The following is a 20,023-nucleotide window of genomic DNA, read 5'->3' on the forward strand; positions in this document are numbered from 1 at the left end:
TTCTCTCTCTCTCTCTCTCTCTCTCTATCTATATATTCTCAGTCCAGAAACCAAGGCACTCACATATGCGTAAATACAGGTGGTAGTAGGGTGCAGACCGTCCATGTGTCACTAAGGCAGCACATCTGATATGAGAAAACAGGACAGGCACTCCAAGATCCAAAGGTGAAATGTATATTCCTCAACTTTTCAGCTCCTAACAGAGCCTTTATCAAGAGCTGCTCTCGGGCTCCGTTGGGAGCCGAAAAGTTGAGGAATACATTTCACCTTTGGATCTTGGAGTGCCTGTCCTGTTTTCTCTCTATATACACACATACTGTATATCACATTCTTCATTTCACTCATCCTGTATAGCCAGCGTTAAACCTGTTCCAAGTAACCCTTCTACTCCATGCAATAAATGCTGATCGTGGATAAATGCTAATGGTTAGCCAGCTAAGTGGGGTTAAGCCCGAATCACAGAATTACAGTACCAAGATTAATCAAACGAAACTACTTAATATCAAGTAGAGTCCCCTATTCATCCACTGAAGGAATATCATTTCCCAGGAACCCAACTGAACTAGGAGCGCATTCATCTTTGGTAAAGTCAGTGTGCGAGCCATTGCTGCCGCTCTGCTTCAAAGGTCCTTAATTGAACATATTTCTAGATGTCAAGTAGACTCGGTAGTCTGTGGCTCGGTTGCCGTTGTGCGTCGAGCATTGTGTTTGCATTATCTAGTAATGAGCTGCTCTGGATCCAGTGTGGCGTAATGAAACAAACATCACATGCTTATCTGTAGTGGCTGAGAGCAGATAGTTTAAATATCCAATGCATCTGTTTTCATTACTCTTTGCCGGAGTGCGACAACGAGCTACAAGAGAATCGCACTGGGTACTATGATTTCTCAACAGGTAAATGGATTTTCATTTTACCCATTGGTTCTGCCCATTGTATTATTAACACACATATATATACATATATATATATACACACACATATATATATATAATATGTATATAATATATATAATGAGAGAGAGAGAGAGAGAGAGAGAGAGAGAGAGAGAGAGAGAGAGAGAGAGAGAGAGAGAGAGAGAGAGAGAGAGAGAGAGAGAGAGAGAGAGAGAGAGAGAGAGAGAGAGAGAGAGAGAGAGAGAGAGAGAGAGAGAGAGAGAGAGAGAGAGAGAGAGAGAGAGAGAGAGAGAGAGAGAGAGAGAGAGATGTTTATATACTGATTTCCCTTATCCCCTTGATTGCCAGAGGGAACAAGCAACTCATTGTAAAGCCGGAGACTCCGGCACTAACCAGGTTAATAACCCAGCTTCATAAATAGATCCCTTCTGCTGCCGGTTGGGCCTGCAATGCGTTGTATTATAATTCAGCCGCAAACGTGTTAAAGATTTTAAAAGCTAGCTTTCTTGACAATGAGGTTGTTTGTCTTTAACTGTGGTAACTTAGTCAGATGAGTTGACTGAAGTTTCTTACTATTTAGTTCAATGTTTGTTTGTTTTTAATTCTGTAAATGCTTATATGGTACAAAAATCCCCTTGTATCCGGGAAAACTTTGCATTTCTGCATTTAATAACAATACCACTGTATTGTTGTATTACATTTTTGCTGTACATGGGAGACGAACAGAGGCTCAGCGAGTCCCTTTATAATTCCGCTCACAATATCATTTCAGTGTACAGATGGTAAAGGGACATGTGTTAGGTTACACAGAGCTGTGTCCCACTTCAGAGGCCAGTGTCATAACAAAATCACTTCTCCATTGCTCATTTGTGGCTTTTTTAGGTCTCCTAAATGTGCATTTGGATAATGAAGAGTCCCAAAGGTAAATCTATAGCTGTGATTGATTTAGCCTCTGATATGGGTTATCACACTACAATTCTGCGTTAATGGGCATTGACTGGAATAGCAGTTAGGCTAGGTCCCCAGTGCGCTGCACGAATAAGTGCCGCCCCTCAATGGGCTGGGCCCACTATGTACCTTGGCGCGCGTTTGGCAGCAGCGCTCTACAACCAGTTTTTGCAAAGACATCGAAATTGTATTTACGACTTGCTATGGAGGGCCACGTCAGGTCATGGCCACGCCCCTGCATAACCCCCGCCACGCCCCTGCATAACCCCCGCCACGCCCCCGGTCGCCCTCTCCTGCATCTCACCACAGACCGCAGGTCACGGTTTCCACGCGTGGTACAGTGCAGACTGGGACTGTGGCCTTAGCTTCTAAATGGGTGCCTTCTCTGTAACTTTCAAAGGGAACCTGCTCACTTCAATGCTTAGAATCACTTCGCTTATTGTTCCGATAACACCTTGTACAGGCATACCCCGCATTAACGTACGCAATGGGACCGGAGCATGTATGTAAAGCGAAAATGTACTTAAAGTGAAGAACTACCTTTTCCCACTTATTGATGCATGTACTGTACTGCAATCGTCATATATGTGCATAACTGATGTAAATAACGCATGTGTAACAGCCTCTATAGTCTCCCCGCTTGCGCACAGCTTCGGTACAGGTAGGGAGCCGGTATTGCTGTTCAGGACGTGCTGACTGGCGCAATGGATGACATCACAGCTTCCTGTTGGTCAGCGTAGTGCGGGACATCAGAACCACCATTTTGTTTCCGCTACCAGTGTCGCCCCCCTGGTAAGCATCTCTGGAAGTACTGGGTCCTCTGAGCTTACCTGAACGTGTTAATTTAAGCCTACTGCTACAGGTGACGTGCTGTAAAAAGGCTGTGCTCAGTTTTTTGCTAAATAAAAATGTGTTTGTATGCTTATGCAAAGTCGAAAAGGGAATACAAAGAAAGCTTTAATTACTTTTTGGGATCAATTTACAGCAGGAGACCTAAATACATTTCTTCAACTTTTTTTTTCATACGCTATGGATAAGGATTTAAAAAAAACTAATTTGGCAGAAATTACATTTCCCTCTCAGCCTCCTGATACCAACTGTGCAGTAGTTTGAACGTCTGTGTGCACGATAATGCTACACTAGCCAATAACACATTGTATCCTTTATTAAACCTTGAGTGCGCGTGAAGAACAAGCCTGGAAGTTACCGAAAGTTCTGCCTTTTTAATCTAAGAAGAATTCTGTAATGTACAAGGTATCAGAAGCTGCAATAAATCTGCGAGAGATGTGCAAAACGCATGCGCATAAGTACTTGCTTTTTTTTTTTTTTACCAAAATCGATTCTTGTGAATCACTTCGCAGAACTTTTTCTTTTTATTTCACTTTGAAATTTTTTTTTATTGAGTTTTTAGGAGGGTGGGGGTACAAAAAGCAAAAAAAAAAAAAAATAGTTAGGGTGGAGCTGAACATAACATGGAAAAATAATTAGGCTACAACTTTGATAGTAAGATACAGTTTGTACAGGGATATTATGCAGTTGTTTAAGAGTTGTAGAGGTCCTATTTGATCCTTTAATACGGCAGGTTTTGGTCCATACGGCTTTCTGCTGAACACATACTGTACCATGTACTTGGATGAACCGATAAAGACTCTTTTAGGGTCTTGTCTCCAGCAAGAGCCCCGGTTTAGAGAGTTCACAGAACTTTTTAAGTACTAAAAGTTGCTCAGAAATCACATGGATTTTAGATCCATAGGAACAATTACAAATCCTGTATTACATGAACCGAGCAGGAAAGCAATAATTAGGATGAATTTGCTCAGGTGTTTTACATACAAAGCTGATTTCTACACCTGGAACCAGCCATTTCCCAGCTGAGGCCGGCATGGTCGGTGCACTCTATATAACCAAACAATGGAAACGACTTGTTGGTTGCGATTTTGTTTTCGGAAAGCATTGAACTGGACGGCTATAATTTCTGGCTGTTCATCAAAAATCGTAATGCTAATTTCACTTGACAAATGAAATAAATGGGCAGACCACACAGAGGTAGAAACACTTTCGGGGGTTAGACAAATGTTTGCTAAAATGACTTCACAGGTAAAGAGATTACCGAAATCGTGCTACAAATCTGGCTTCAAGTTAGGTGTTTGACCAGGGCCAACGAGAGGGGTGGGGGGGGGGAGCGGTACAGATTACAGGGGCCTGGCAGTACAGAAGGGGGCCCTGGGCCCGACTACATATATATTTGCCGCGCTCTCTGGTCTATCGGGCCCGATGGGAAGGCACTTACCTGTGGCGGGGCCGCCTCCTTGCTGCCGCCCTCCTTCTCCTTCGGGACCACAGTGTCAAATGATGCCGCGGACGTCACCGACGGGTCGTCATGCAGCGTCTCGTTGCCATGGCAAGGCGGCATCGCACGTCAAATGACGTTACGACATTCACGTTACCGATGGCAACGTGACGCCGTGCGACGTCACGTTGGTGAACCTCCGCGGCGTCATCTGACAATGCGGTTCAGAAGGAGGGCGGCAGCAAGGTAGCGCCGCCACAGCTTAGTGCGGGAGAGAAAAGAGCTCCTGGGGGGCCCGGAATTGTTTTTTTCACCTTGGCAGCCCTGTGTTTGACCTATCGCATCCTTTACTTACTAATAGCCAGAAACCTAAACGTATAAGCACATTTTCACACTTCCTACAAGTGCCCTGTTCTCTCCTAAATCTAGCAGAGAAAATATAAAGTAGGTTGAAGCATCGGTGATAAAACGGCACAGATGTAACGGAAGGAAGCCTACAGTAAATAAAAAACAAGATGGCCGTGCTTTTCACAGTTCAAAGCCTGACAACACATGCAAAACAATGCATGAAAATCAGCGACGCAACGTCACACCAACTTCTTTTCCAATTCTAGCTATCTAATCATATACAACACAGAAAGTTAAACATGGTCACATCATTAACCCCTTGGTTTTGCCTCCCCCTGGCAGCCAAGGGGTTAATGATGACCGACGTTTAACTTGCTTAATTGTATGTGATCAGATAGCTAGTACTGGAGGGGGAAAAAAGTGTGTGTGGTGCCCGCAACGCCAACATTTCAGTCCCAAGATTTTTCTGCCAAGAATAGAAAGAAGAAAAAAAAAGCAAGAGAGCTACAACGATACAAAACCAAACCTTAGAAATAAAGAAGAATAAAAATGATTATATGATTAGAGAGTATAATTAAGGTGACGGATGATAATTTTTGTTGTGCATGTATATTACTATGTATTTAAGTAACATCTAAGTCCAAAATATCTCTTCCATAGTATAAGAACAAGTAGTCTGCAGGCAAACCATTGTGCTGTGCTTTACGCACCCTAGAACCCTAATTTAAAGGCGACTTGGCCAGTCTTTCTGCCGCAGGAGACTGCATTGTGAGTTCAATGTATTTTGTTCTCCTAAGAGTGTGAAGGACAATGGCTACAACATCATTACTTGAGTTGTCAAGCGGTGATATTTACATTGGTGATGGAGGCAGCTTTTTCTTTGTTTATCCAGATAAAAAAAATGTTAGATTCTGGCTTAGGAAAATAAAGCCAGACAATTTGCAGGCAAAGTGGAATTCGTAATAGTTATAAGCAGCTTATTTCTGGCGGAATCAGTATTATTTGTAATAAAACAGGCATGTTTTGATTGCCGTGTTCCAACCTCTGTTGTTAATAATTACATAGAGGATGTTCCAACATTCGCAGTGAAAGGATAGCTGTATTTGTCTTTTTTTCGGAATTGTTGCCCAATAGTTTGCACGTTGCGTGGGGAGAATTCCATGTAATTTCAGTTGTGCAAATGTTGTCACATTTGCTTTGCAAAATATCTAGAGATTTTTTTTGTCCTTCATTTGTACTTTTGCACAAGAATATTGTGAAGCGTTATGTGGCCTAAAGTCACGTGGGCATCGGTTCAAAAGTCTACACGTTTGCGTCGCAAACTTTTTCGGAAGACAAAAAACTGCAGATTTTGCCTGGTTTGCAAACTTGCGTGAAAAGTGTGCATCTTATGTATATACTCATTGAGCAGGGCAGGTAAAATAAACCCGATTACGATTGTCCAGTGACTCATACGCGGAATATGGGACCCATTCATTTGACACGTTTTAGTGCTAGAGTAAGTGAGAGGATGTGAATTAAGGATGCTTGGTACCCAAGAAGAAATGCATGCCAGAAAAGTGGTGATCTTCAAAAACACAAGACTGCAGATTCAGTACCTACATTTCCCTGCTAGTTTTATCCACAAGTAATGAGGTATGAATAAAAACATAGATTGTGTTTACATCCAACACAGTCGTTTTGTTGCCAGCATTTCATCCCTGAGCTTAGCTGAACGTGTTAATTTTATCCTACTGCTACAGGTGACGTGCTGTAAAAAGGTTGTGCTCAGTTTTTTTGCTAACTAAAATGTGTTTGCATGCTTATGCAAAGTCTAAAAGGGAATACGGAGAAACCTTTCATTACTTTTTGGGATCAATTTACAATCTAAAACAAGATTGCAATTTTGGGGGGTATGAATAGCACTGTGTACGTGCAAATTATCAGTGATATTTGTTAGTGTTTGGGCCGCTCCTTAAAGATCTAAACAATCAACTCCATATAGTTGTTTTGAAATGATTAGGAATGGTGCTTTTTCTGACATTTCCACATTTAAAGCTTGATTATATATTGTAGTTAAGACATAGATTACATTTTGTCATTACAAGAGCATCCTAGGAAATTGGTACAATTATTCAATTTCACCTCAGGAAAGGGTGTCACGGCAGGAGAAGGAAGGTTGCATCAGCGTTTCATTGCTCCGCTAATACCCAAACAAAACAAAGAAGGAAACCACCAATCCTGCACGGCAGAGAGCGATATAATGACGTCCCCTGTTCTAATTAAGAACTTTATCTGATTGTAAACTGGTAGCACATACCAAGACTGTACCGAGAGAGGTCACTCACAATAAGCACTGGTGCCTACACTAGGCCATTGTATATCCAAGATAACAGAACTAAACGTGGCTACTGATTGAAGCAAACAAGAAAACCTAATTATTTGTACGTTTCATCAGTTTTAATAACATAACTAATATAGATAAATATGCTCACGCCTGTTGTGTTTGTTACTCTTTATGAGATCTAATGCATGCAGTGTTTTTTTTTATTTTTTGTGCTCTTTTTTTTAAGAGATGGAATCTTTAGAAAAATATACTAGGAAAGTCAAATAATATTGTTCTTTATCATAATGGCTATTTTGAGTAGGTTTCTTGTCTTAGGCCTGGGACATAGTAGATAGGGCTGTGCTGAGCCGTGCTGAGCAGCGCTGAGCAGATGCACTTACCCCCTGCATCTGTCATCAGCGCGGCTTTAGCAGCTGCTTCTGCATGCGTGCGGAGGCTGAGAAATTTTGAGCAGACAGGCAAATTTAAAATTTGCCGCTCAGGGAAGCGGAGGAGCGGTCACGTGACCGCTCACATCGAATGGGAGCGAGGGACTAGCCCCGCCTCTCAACACGCCTCCGCCCCACCCCCAAAGCGCGCTCACTGCCTCGCCTGCCAGGACACACAAAAGCTCCAGTTTGAGCAGGCGAGGCAGAGCAGGAGCGCTGATCAGCGCGGCCCGAGGCCTTAGTGAAGGAGGGAGTGTGTGTGGGAAACCAGCTGTTCATTTCTTTAGGCATCTCAGCTGCATGAGGATTTAAAAAAAAAAATGCTGAAAGCCTCTACATATAAAAGTACAAATATAAACTTTGGATGTGCTGGATGTCAACCATCCATGAAGCACTCTAAGCACTAGTTTCATGGTCAAGGAGCTGACAAAAAGTGTGCAAGATTGGATTAGGAGCGTTGTAACCTTCAATGACCTTGGGAAATTATTCGTCTCAGTGAGCATTTGGTATCAAAACTGTCTAGATCATTTATTGTTCCTACATTGTCTTGATAGTCACTGAGCAGCAACGTTCATTAAAAGCACAATGTAAACAATAAATTATATGTCACAAATTCATTGCAGAAGAAGCACCAAGTGTGTTAAGAAGTTACGGGGTAGTCATTTGACATAAAGAATGTATACAATACAGATCTTTCATCTCTGAATATTATTTTGACCCTAGCTGAATGCTCTATTTATTTCATCTTTACTTGATGGTCAGAAAATAAAACTATTTGTGTAGTCTTATGACTAATAGCAGAGGAGGGAGAGGGAGTAGGTTGTATGATAAGCTTTCAAACCTCTCAGTGTCCTTCATCAGTTACCCTGACCATTGTTACCACATGGAAGAAAGGTTCAACAAGACTACCCACCCTTCTTTGTCTGCTATAGTCTTATGAGTGAAATATAGTAGCCTGCCACACTCCTCAATGGATCATTGGAGTCCCAAGGACATTTTAGAAATGTTCTTTTGAGTGCACAACAGACAATAAGGGTATTTATGGTTTTTAGTAAGACTACTTGGAGCTTTGAATACATTCCGCACTGCAGTATTGAGACAGGAAAATCGTGAATGTCTTTCCATCTGAATGGTCCAGGAGGTGGTTTTTGCAAATGCGTTCCAGTGGAAGTCGTAATAAGGAGAGCTCGGAACATGTCATGTGTGCTGATCCCAACATGAAATTGTATCTTAGGGGCAGGATTAGCAGGACTGGGTAAAGCCAATAAGTAGCCCTCCTAACATAGCAACACGACTTATTAACAGCTAAGTGGCACATCAGGTTTAGGTAAGCAATTACATTCTAAACGTGTAGCTAACGCCGCATGCGTTAAGCCTCTCTGAAAATCCACATGCGCTTTACAGGCATGACGTGAAGAAGGACCTGTATTGTAGGCTTATCCAGCACTGGCGTGGTTAAAGGAGCCGTTCATGCAATATCCTACATTTTTTAAATTCAACTCTTAATGCTATTTTTTTACGAGTTTTAATATACTCTGAATCCTTTGATTTCTATAGCAGGTTTGTTTATCCCACCTCCCCCAGCAGTGCAAAATATTTGCAACACTTTCCTGTTTGTGACAATTTGTTGCCAATGTTCCCAGCAGTTTGAGCTGCAAACTGTACCAATAGATAATGTTCCCTTTGTAATATAATAATACATTCTAGCTGCTGAGTTACACTCACTGAAGGATTGATTGAAACGGAAAGGCAGCCATTTAGTGAACAATGGGAAGCAGGATCGTTGCTGATCGATCGATCACAGGAGAACTAATCGATTGGCAGCATAGGTAATTTTTTTTTTCCATAAAAAGGTAATCAAAGGCAGCATATATTAAAATATTATAAAAAAAAAAAAAAGTTTTAAAGTGCCGCTTGGACTGAATCTTTTTAAAGGAGCATGTTATTTTAGTACTAGCGGTGTGTCTCAGAAGTTAAATAGAGCAAGGTCATTTTTAAGCAGCTAATGGCAAGTGTTCCACTTGTCAGAACTCATTAGTACCCTTTTATATTTTTGATAACACTATTTGAGTTCATAATTGCTTTTTAAAATCCGATTTGCGTTCCCGAGCCGCAGGTAGAATGCATCATTAACCAGTATTGTTCTGCAATAGCATCTGTGGTGAGAAAGGAGTTAAACTCTGCAAATCGTATACAGTAATTACCACTAATTTAGAGAGAATATACTTGGGGTGTTCAGGGTTTAGCGATTCTGATTATTGTGACGCACAATTGTAACTTTCAACTTTTCTTGATCCAATGTGCATTTATTATATAAACTTTACATATCACTTTTTCTTTGTGTTTTTTTTTTTGTTTGTTTGAACCTCCCCCCCAAAAAGACCCCCAAAATCATGAACGGCTTTAGTTAACTGCATTAAAAATAAAAATTTAGTACAGGGGTGCGCAACTCCAGTCCTCAAGCACTCCCAACAGGTCAGGTTTTCAGGATATCCCAGCTTGAGCACAGGTGGCTCAATCAGAGGCTCAGTCAAAGACTAAGCCCCTAATTGAGCCAACTGTGCTGAAGCAGACTGGAGTTGAGCACCCCTGATTTAGTAAACTGCTTCTTTAAAGAGAACGAGTTCATAGGCAAGAGCTACAAATACAGTATGATGCAAACACCTTAAAAAGTGTCCAATTTTGTGAGGACAGGTAAAGTAACTCTACATAACAATGTAAAAATATGTATAAATCGGGCACAGTCAGAGCCTGCCATCAAACATCCTCAAGTTTCACAGACTTTCCCAAGGTCAAACCAACTGGATTTTCAACTGAGAATTAAAATGAGCATATCCCACTTCAAAGGTCAATGCTGTAACCATAAAGCTTCATGCTCTCTATAATAGATACAATTCTTTATTGGAAACTGTGTATATGTAAACGTTTCTTAATGCTGGCTCTTAGGTTTACCCACAACTCAACCAGGATGGACAACTGGTGGCAAGCAGAGCCAGGAGACTTCACAGAACGATCAGTGCTCCCATGGGAAGGTCACATCCAGAACCCGAGCCCAACACAATCTTAGAGTATGGTAAGTCTATTCAATATTTATGTACAAGGGGCAGCAGGCATGTCCTTTAATCACATACACAAAGAGATTGATGGCCATTCATCAAACCTACACCTCTGGGCTCTTCAACTGGCTTGCCAGCGAAGAGCCTTGAGGTGGCTCTTGGACACTTGGCTGCAAATAGTATGAAAAGGGCAAGGGGGAAGTGCAAATGATCACACACAAACTCACTTATGCGGTGTTTCCCAACTCCAGTCCTCAGGGAACCCCAACAGGTCAGGTCTTGAGGATATCCCTGCTCCAGCACAGGTGGGTCAATCAGCGGCTCAGTCATTTTGACTGAGCCACCTGTGCTGGAGCAAGGATATCCTTAAGACCTGACCTGTTGGGCTTCCCCGAGGACTGGAGTTGGGAAACACTGGGTTAAGGTGATGTAAATATATATGGTACAGATGTTATACAGGCTTGCAAATTGTTGAAATGTTCTAATTTTCAAATTGTTTCTGCATCTAAAATGACATTATAATCAGCTTGTGTCTCTTCTACTCTTAAATGTTTTCTGGTCTTCTTGGCCCTTTGAATACCTGCTTGTAGGGCCCTGCTATGCACCACAGAGCTTAATAGTAACTTCTTTATTAAACGTTTATTGTCAGCACATTGAGCCAGAATGGTGTATTTGTTTAATATTATCATTTTTTCCCCCCAACAAAGAACCTTATTAACTATTTAAATAAAAAATAAATGGGGGAGCAGAAAATAAAGGGGGTGGGGATAACAGTCGCAGCATAATACCATCGTGAGCATCCTGGCTTAATATTATTTTACATGACGTCAAGTTGTAATAATAATTGTGTGTGGACATGATTGGCCAGAGAGTGACACTTTATTTGGGGTCAGAGATCATTTCTAATGTTCAGATATAGGGCCTAGATCAGTGTTTTTAAACCAGGGTTCCTAGGAATCCTTGGGTTCCCCAGGCATCCATTAAGGGTTCCCTGTAATTGTCTGGTCATTTGAAAATTGTACAAATTACAATGCATCTGTTCACAGAGTTGCTATGAGAAAGGGTTGGGGTTCCACAGAATTTCACAATGGGTTTCCTTAACCATAAAAAAGTTGGAAACCACTGCATTAGATAATGAGTTCCATCCAAGCTAAAGAGTCAGAGTAGGAAGGAGGGACAGCGTTTCTGCAATGCAGGCAGGGAAGAGGCATGACAGGGAAGTACAGTATGTGTTGGCTGTGAACATGGAGAATAGTCTCACACCATAATCAAACACTGCATAATAATAATAATTAATAATGTATAAAGTCTTTAAGTGCCCTTAAAGATGTACAAAATGATACATTGATTTGTGATGTTGAGGACACCAGTGAACCGTAGTATGCATTACACACCTTTTATCTATCACTAAATAGATAAAGATCATGGTGCAGTATTTTACAGAAGAAAAAGAACATCACTTTACCAACTTAATTACTGTTATGTTGATATATGTTGTGCAGCAAAGTATTTGTTCCATTTGAAGACATACAAATTAAAAAACAACACATTTCTGTTTAAAGTAGACTAACCTATGATATATTATTGCTGACTAATGTTTAGTTACAAAATGGATTAAGAAGTAAATGTAGCAATATGGTTTGATGGCAATGACACTATGTAGCAGGCTATTCTTTAGGTGTATAACAGTGATTCCACGCTCTCCCTTCCATGAACCACATCACTCTCTATCTGGGGTAGAGCTCGAAAATGATTTAGCATAATTAGCTCCTGGCCTCTGCCTCAAACTTAATCCAGCTCAAGTGCTCAACAACACAGCTATTCCTATAACCGAACCATACACCAGCAGTGCCCAGAACTTGGCATCTGGATCATATTACTGCGATGTACACAGCAGCGGACAGATTTATACAATGTGGTGGTTTGATAATGCCCTCTCTGGAATAAATCAGCACATGCATTTGGAATTTAAATGGTAGGTTTTCATGTTACCACAAGCAAGAAGGGGAAAAAATAATCTGAATTTTATTTAAAGAAAACATTGTGTTTTTTTTTTCTTCCTAAAGGATTTTCCTGCAGTATGTATATTTTTGCAGGATATGTTCCCCCGAAACAGTAAACCCCATTGTGTAATAGGGTCTTGTGATGTTATTTAAAGATTGCTGTGTGTTTCCAGCGCAGAAAATATAATTAGGACCTATTTTGCAGCAGAGAATTTCTGAAATATGAGCCCACATCAGTCATTAAGTTGCAATTCAGCCACTTTCATCAGAACAGTACGGGGTCTCGCAATGTAAGACCCAATACTTTGTATTCTCCAGGGTTTTATCAATACTAGCAGATTCCCCACTTCGGGACATTTTGTCAAATGTGGGAAATGGCCACTTACGTCCAAATCAATAGCGCAGGAGTCACGTGAATCGTTATAATTTATAGTAATTTCTAGTTTTGTTTCATAAATATAATTCTACTTTGATAGTTAGTTTTTGTTTTATAGTTATAGATTCATGGGTTTGTATAGTTATAGTGTTTTTATGGTCCGTTTTGGCCTTTGTTGATGGTGACAATGGTGTTGGGAGGTGGATAATGGCCTCTGGTGTTTGTGGTGGCAGCTCGGTGGTGGCCAATGGCTGTTTTAGTATAAAGGTAACCCCTGCCCAATGATGACGACAAGGGTGGCGGTGTATTATTACGAATGTAATAATAAATACATATTAAAACAAAGTGTGTGTCCTTGGGCCCTCCAGTTCATGCTTCAGTCGAAGATGAAATGGTTGCAATGTACATGAAACAAGCCAAGCTCTGTGCCAACATGGATGTTACGTCTCTAGCTGGCAATGCGGTCTTGCTTGGGCCCCCACAAAATGGCAAAAGATTACTCAAATATGAAATGATGCCATTGGCAATTTGGTAACTGGCACGGATGATGGCCGTTGTGGTGGTAAACACTGGTGGGTAATGATGATATCCCTGGATGGCACAGTTTGGCAACTCGGTCAGCTCAATCAAGTTTCAGGCTCTTACTTCTCATTAAATGTATCTCACTGCTGCTATGGTAGTAGTCATACAACTCTGTTCTGTACATATACAAAAAAAATTATAAGGGGAAGATGGCCCACTAATTAAACAACCTCTTGGTACAGTTGTAGAACAGGCTTGGCGCATAGAGATTTAGCGCTTTTGAGTATAAAGCCCTTGTCCTCTACAAAGCTAAAGGGCAGCACCTAGACTTGAAGCATTTTGGACAACTTGCCATTCAGCTTAAGGGCCCTATCGTGTAAATGATGGTACGTGTGGTCCCTATCAAAAGCTTCACCAACCATGGGTTGGTGTAGTGTATTAGACATATTTGGTCCACTTGTTTGTCTACTACCAGAGGGTTCCTATTCCCAGAGGGCCCCCCCTATTCCCATACCTATGCTGCCTACTACTAGTACTAGCTCATACTGGAGCAGCCCCACAGCCTCATTATCATGATGATGATCTTCACCACCAAATTTCTCAGTCACCTGAACGACTACCAGGAATTGAGCCATCCCTCGTTCTCACAACCGTGTTACTGCTTGTACCCTTTTCAGAGTTTAAAGTTTTTTGCCATGCAGCCTGCTGATGATGGGTTATGTGCCCTATAAGTAAGAGGTACCCAGATGAGTCCCGCTTTCCCCTACCTCACAAGGGCCTGACACAACCAAGTGACTGCACCAGCTATGTTAAAAACAAAAATCTGCACACTTAAAATTTGAGTAGATGCATAAACAAGGCGAGACCGGCCGCCCTGATGAAGTTTGACCTAAAGGGTACTGCTGAAATTTGAGAGATAGATATTGCTGGCCTAAGCTACATTCTCAAAAACTGTCCTGCTCCCCCCCCTACTTGTGCAAGGTCTACTGCACCCGTCACCATCACCAACAGATTTAGCATCACCTCCGTCCTCATGATACTGGTTTTCCTCCTTTTTTATGTTGTGTAATACTGGCAGCTGCTGCTGAAGCATATTATGTTCTTCCTTCCCCTTCCCCCAGTGCCACTACCAGGCCACTCACGCTTTTTTTTTTTATTCACAATTCTTTTTATTAGGTTCACTTTCAACATATAGACAATCATTTTTGAGATTTCTGGTCACAATGTGTCCCATGGTTTGACCACATATCATATACTTTTCCCTCTTGGTTTGCGTTGGTCCTGGCCCATATTTTTGGTTAGTAACATCTTGGGACCGACGAGACCCCGCCTCTCCACCTGTTAGGCAGTTTGGTTTATAGCCTTTATCCCCCTTGGGATCCTATTTGGCTTGTGTCTGTATTGCTGTGGTATCTCCCCTTTCCTGTATGAGATCCACCACCTTGTTATTTGCCGTTTTCTGTGTCTCAGCGGGATCACGTCTGCCCCCTGCCATATTCCCAGTGCCCCTCGATTCTTTTTTTCTTTTGCTTTCCTCCTTGTGTGGTTCTGGAACTTATCTTATCGTCCTTGTTGTGTTCTATACAAGACTGTCAATATATATTTTTTTTCAACTCATATCCTTATCTATTTTAACTTGAAACTCAAACTCACCTAATCGTAGACCATTCACTCTTGATGATGATGATGATAAATACTGTGGCATTTGTTGCTGTTGCCTAACAGTGTGTGCTCTTTCAGAAGCTGGCAATGGTGGTGTTAGTGGTGGGTTTGTGTGTGTGTGTTTGTAAGACTACACAGGCATGTGAATTCTGCTAATAATGTGATCTCTAGTACCACTAGTTGTGGTGGCCATGGTTGCCGCTCACATAGTGATTGACATCATCATAATCGTTGCCTTCTTCACTGCTCCTACCACCAACACAACTAACAGTTGTAGTCACATCATCATGTCCTCCATCAGAATCACTTCCTTCCCCTGCTTGTGCAGTTTGTGCACCCCACACACACGTCCCTGCCTCAATCCTTCCCTCAGCTTCCCTTTTCCCTCCACCTCCTAACAGCCATGCAGTATAAGAGCTAAAACCACTTCAGCACCCATACCTGCATGTTTTGCTAAGGAATCGGTCTCTGACTCTCACAAGTCGTTCTGCCGGTATCCTTGCACACCCAAAGTTTGAGGCCTGCCCAGATTAAGAAAAATACTCCCCATCAGAGACCTCATCCTCCTCTCTGTATTACCCCGACTGTGATTACATTAACCCAGGGGTGTGCAAACTTGCTGTGCTGCGCCCCCCTGCCTGCTCAGCCCCAGTGCTCACGCCCCCTCTTACCTAGGAACCGGCATCAAATGATGCCACGGGGTCATTTGACTCATGTTGCCATGGCGACGCTGCATCAAATGATGCCGAGGGGTGATGTGATGTCACATGACGCCACATTGCCCGAAGCCAAGTTAAGTAGTTACAGAGGCCTCGCGCGCTCCCCAGCATTTAATTTAAATGCTTTCGGGGAAAGCGCTGGGTCTCTGTAACTGCCGCGCCCCCCCCAAAAAACACTTGCAACCCCCTGTTTGCACACCTCTGCATGAACTGTTTTTTTTACTATGGGAGTACATTCAGAGACAGGTTTTCCCTTTCACTTAGACTAGCAACACATCTGCCTAACCTGGTATACATGGCCACTATCTCTAAGCCAGCAATGCGCAGTTCTTCTGGAACAACCTGTTTGCCCCTTTTCATCCCTACTATTAGACATGCCTATTGCAGACACTGACCTCCGGGCTGCTGCATGGGGAGCTGGAGGGGAGCCACAGCACCGGCAACCCACATCGCCCGATAGGGCAATGCGCCCGTTTCCTGGCATGACCACCACCAAGCCACCTTCCCAATCCTCCCCTTTTTCCGACACCACCATACATATTTTTAGGTTCACCGCCTACTGCGTGCATATCCATATCTACATGAAACACTCCAACCTCCACAGGCCAAATGATGTGTGTCCCTTATTGTCTCTGCTGCAAGAAAAATGAAGGCAACATTTCGGAGAAATGGAGAGAAATGCTGACGCGTTCGCTGTGTGCAATGACTTTTTAATGGTTGCCAAATTCTTTGCAAAGTCAGCAGCGGCAAAAAAACAAAACCATATTGACAAATTTGCGAACTTACGACTTCAGCAAAAACAAAAACGCCCATCTTTACTGCAGTGTGCTACAGATCTGTCAGGCACTGAAATCTTGTTTTTTCTTTTTAATTAAATTTTTTAAAATATTTAACTGCACATGACATACGTTAACTATGCACAGGTATATGAGAACCTACTCAGAATATCTCCTCTGAATACTACTTTTCACCATTTATCTTGCTGCTTAGCTGAATTGGAGTGTAAATATCAAGATGAGCTTTTTTCTGACTTTGATGTCCAAAAACCATCGTATCTCCAGATCTTGTTAAGATAAAAGATGTGCGAAACTTTCTCCCAAAGGTTGCGAACCAGGTGCAAATTTGTCTTTTTTAGTCACAAAAAAAAAAAAAAATGCACCCTAGTCAGATATTCGCTAAACATTCAGCCCGTGCGAAGTGCAATTTTGCTCAATTCTCTAAAATCGCGTAAATGCCGAAACTTTAAATTAGACCCAAAGGCCGTTTCACTCGCGGGCTATTGACATTTTGCGGAAAGCTTGAGAAATTACAAAATGTAAGAATTATTTTGTGACATTATTGTCCCTTTGAGACACGGCAAAACGTTTTGCAAATAGGAAGAAAAAAAAAAGCAAACAAAAAAACACTGCATTTTTATATTTTCTAGACATTTTTAATAAACATTTTTGTGTCTGCAATTTGATACCGAAGGATAACATTATTTCAACCACCAGAGGGTGTTTTAAGACCTTTCTCAGAAGAATGCAATATAATTACATCTATTTTATGCTTGGCATTTTGTACGTGTGGTATGCAATTAACTAAATGTGATGCACGGTGTGTGGTATGAACTAGGAGACAGGGCACCCATTGCTGTTCCACAAGCACCGAGAGAAAGTGCCTGCAGCTGTGTTCTGCCAGATGTAGAAGAACTTCTAAAACAAAGCCAGGTGTAGGTGTGTGAGCTGCCATTGCTATCAAGACACACATGAGAACACAGGAAGTTTAAAACAAACTCATAACCCAAGGTGTTTCCTGCCCTCCTCTACATAAGAGGCATATCCAGCCACCAGAATACACAATTGTGACTTGGGAGGCTTGCAGATTTTCTAAACCTGTCATTAGAACAGGTCTCTGGTGTTGAGTACCAGAACCGAGAGCTGTATACAGTAGTTTAGTTACAAAATTGGTAAACTCTTTAAAATGCCAGTCCCACTTAACAGCCTACATTGCATTTATAATAAGGTCAGCGCCATACAGAGCTATAAAAACACTTTCTCTACCATTTTCAACAGATGTTTGGCAATTAAAAGCAAAGTGACCATTTTCACACAGAGTATACAGATACTGTTTTCCTTAGGGTAGTGTTTCCACTGACATTTCTAATATATAAGTATGTGGGCCAGAAGAGTCGTTTATTGTTATTTAAGTTGTATTTAAAAAGAGCAGAAGCAGACAGTGGGTACCTCGCCCCAAGTCGTAAGATATTTAGGGTGATTGCTGTATTAAATAATTCTTTACATAGACTTCGGTAATAGGACTGGTCTGGTGAAGGGATCTTATCTTGCATTATACAGTATGTGGGGTATGGATGGAAGGGATGCAAGCATAATTGTGCCACTGTACAAAAGCATTAGTAAGACCACACCTTGAATATGGAGTACAGTTTGACACCACTGCATAAAAAAGACATTATGAACTGGACCAAAAAGTGCAGAGGTGTGAAAGAGGGGATATGATAACTATATACAAATATATTGGGGGTCAATACAAGGAGCTTTCAAAATAACTATTTATCCCAAGGGCAGTACTAAGGACACAGGGTCATCCTTCAAGGTTGGAGGAAAGGAGATTTCACCAACAACAAAGGAAAGGGTTTTTTTACAGTAAGGGCAGTTACAATGTGGGATTTATTACCCATGGAGACTGTGATGGCAGATACAATAGATATGTTTAAAAAAAAAAGTTGAACATCTTTTTAGAAAGGGAAGGTATACAGGGATATACCGAATAAGTAAACATGGGAAGGATGTTGATGCAGGGAGTAATCTGATTGCCAATATTTGCAGTCAGGAAGGAATCTATTTTCCCCCTTATGAGATATCATTGGATGATGTGTCACTGGGGGGTTTTGTTTTCCTTCCTCTGGATCAAAATACTGTAAATACAAATATATGATAAGTATTTGTCATCTAAATTTAGCACAGATTGAGCTTGATGGACATGTCTTTTTCAACCTCATCTACCATATAACTGTAACAAACCTCTTCTGGGGACCTCCGATCACACCAGGTTTTTACGAATAACCAATTAATTTGCACACAGGTAAATGCAATTTGGATATATTGGTTGGTTTGCCCAAAAACCTGGACTGGCCCAAAAACCTGGACTGGCCCTGGGGATTGTGTTTCAGAATCACAGTTCAAGTGATAATGTAATCGTCTTTGAAGAGAGTGAATCTGATTGGAAATCCCAGTGTCACCCAGAGACATCAACCTCCCAAGACCAAAATAGGTGTGAGGTGGGTGTTCTGGGCCAAAAAAAATAAATCATTTTATATGAAAACAATGCTACTAAATAATTAGCAGTCAGACGCTGATGCTAGAAAACAGTAAACTGACCCCCAAAGCAGTAAAACTCAAGGGAAATCAGAGAGGAATGACATGTCGGTCTCATCTTTGTGTCCACCTGCAATGCAGAATTATAGACGGCAAATGATTATTATTACTCTTATGGGTTTTACTCTACTCGTGACTAGAACCACCAATAATGCCGCCATAAAAAACAAAGAAAATGTACGAAGGAGCAATCGGGTAGAAATGTTTACAAAACGCCACAGCTGAGATGAATGCTGAACAAATGTAAGACTGAGCTCTCTTTTTGTGATAAATTATACATTTCAATTCTCTAATTGCAGATTTCATTCTGGTACCAATGCCAGTGCAGTACTCTCCTATTAATCAGCCGTGGTACAGCTCCATCCTATACGATTCATCACCTCTCGGAGCTGCCATAAGCCTTTAGATAATCACTCGGTTCAGTATGTCTCACTTCACATGCAGACACCTGCATCAACCATAACAACTGCTGTGTGGGGTTTGTCTATTGCCAATGAGTTAGACTTTGGCCGTTGACATTGCAGTCACAGTGCTAGACAGCCCGTCGGTCACATCACGGGACAGAATGATGGGATGTAAAAATGTTTTAAGTTTTGGTTTCCATCCACCTAAATGTTAGGCGCGTTCATACTCCGTGAGCGCATGCGTGACGGTGCGAACAAAAGGCTGCACCTCTATGAGGCAGGCCATAGAGCACGTGTCTGCACGCGTGATTTTTGGACAGACAAAAAAAATTGATTTTGTCGCACGATGGCCGATCACATGAGTGATTCAGCCAATGAGGGTGTACCGCTCACGTGACATCATGGGCACACCAGCACGCCTCCCCTTCGCGTCTCCCCCATCCCAAAGGCCATGTATCGCCTCTGGAGTAGCGCCTACTATATCCACAGCCTTAGTGTGGTTGCCTCCTCACCCCAACCTCTCAAAGTGCATTGGGTGAGGTTTCAAAAGCTCAGGTATTATTATAGTTTATTTGTACAGCGCCAACATACTCTGCAGCCTGGTGCAGAGTGACATTAATTACAGAAACTGAATGGCACACATAAGGACAAAACAAGCGCAGATACAGAA

At 41.8% G+C, this 20,023-nt stretch overlaps 1 protein-coding gene across 3 annotated transcripts in view; it reads left to right on the forward strand.

The window, feature by feature from the left end:
- Window positions 1-767: 767 nt before the first annotated feature.
- Window positions 768-20,023, forward strand: part of DAB2IP (DAB2 interacting protein) — a 613,541-nt gene continuing 594,285 nt past the window's right edge. Inside the window, exons 1-2 of one of the 3 annotated variants that reach the window (XM_075578970.1) lie at window positions 768-894; window positions 10,181-10,307. In XM_075578970.1, the coding sequence (XP_075435085.1) occupies window positions 880-894; window positions 10,181-10,307 (142 nt within the window). In that variant the 5' untranslated portion in view covers window positions 768-879. The remainder of the gene's footprint in view (window positions 895-10,180; window positions 10,308-20,023) is intronic. The other 2 variants (XM_075578968.1, XM_075578971.1) reach the window with 2 other exon arrangements.

Source organism: Ascaphus truei, chromosome 21, assembly GCF_040206685.1.
Source record: "Ascaphus truei isolate aAscTru1 chromosome 21, aAscTru1.hap1, whole genome shotgun sequence".
Taxonomy (NCBI): Eukaryota; Metazoa; Chordata; class Amphibia; order Anura; family Ascaphidae; genus Ascaphus; species Ascaphus truei.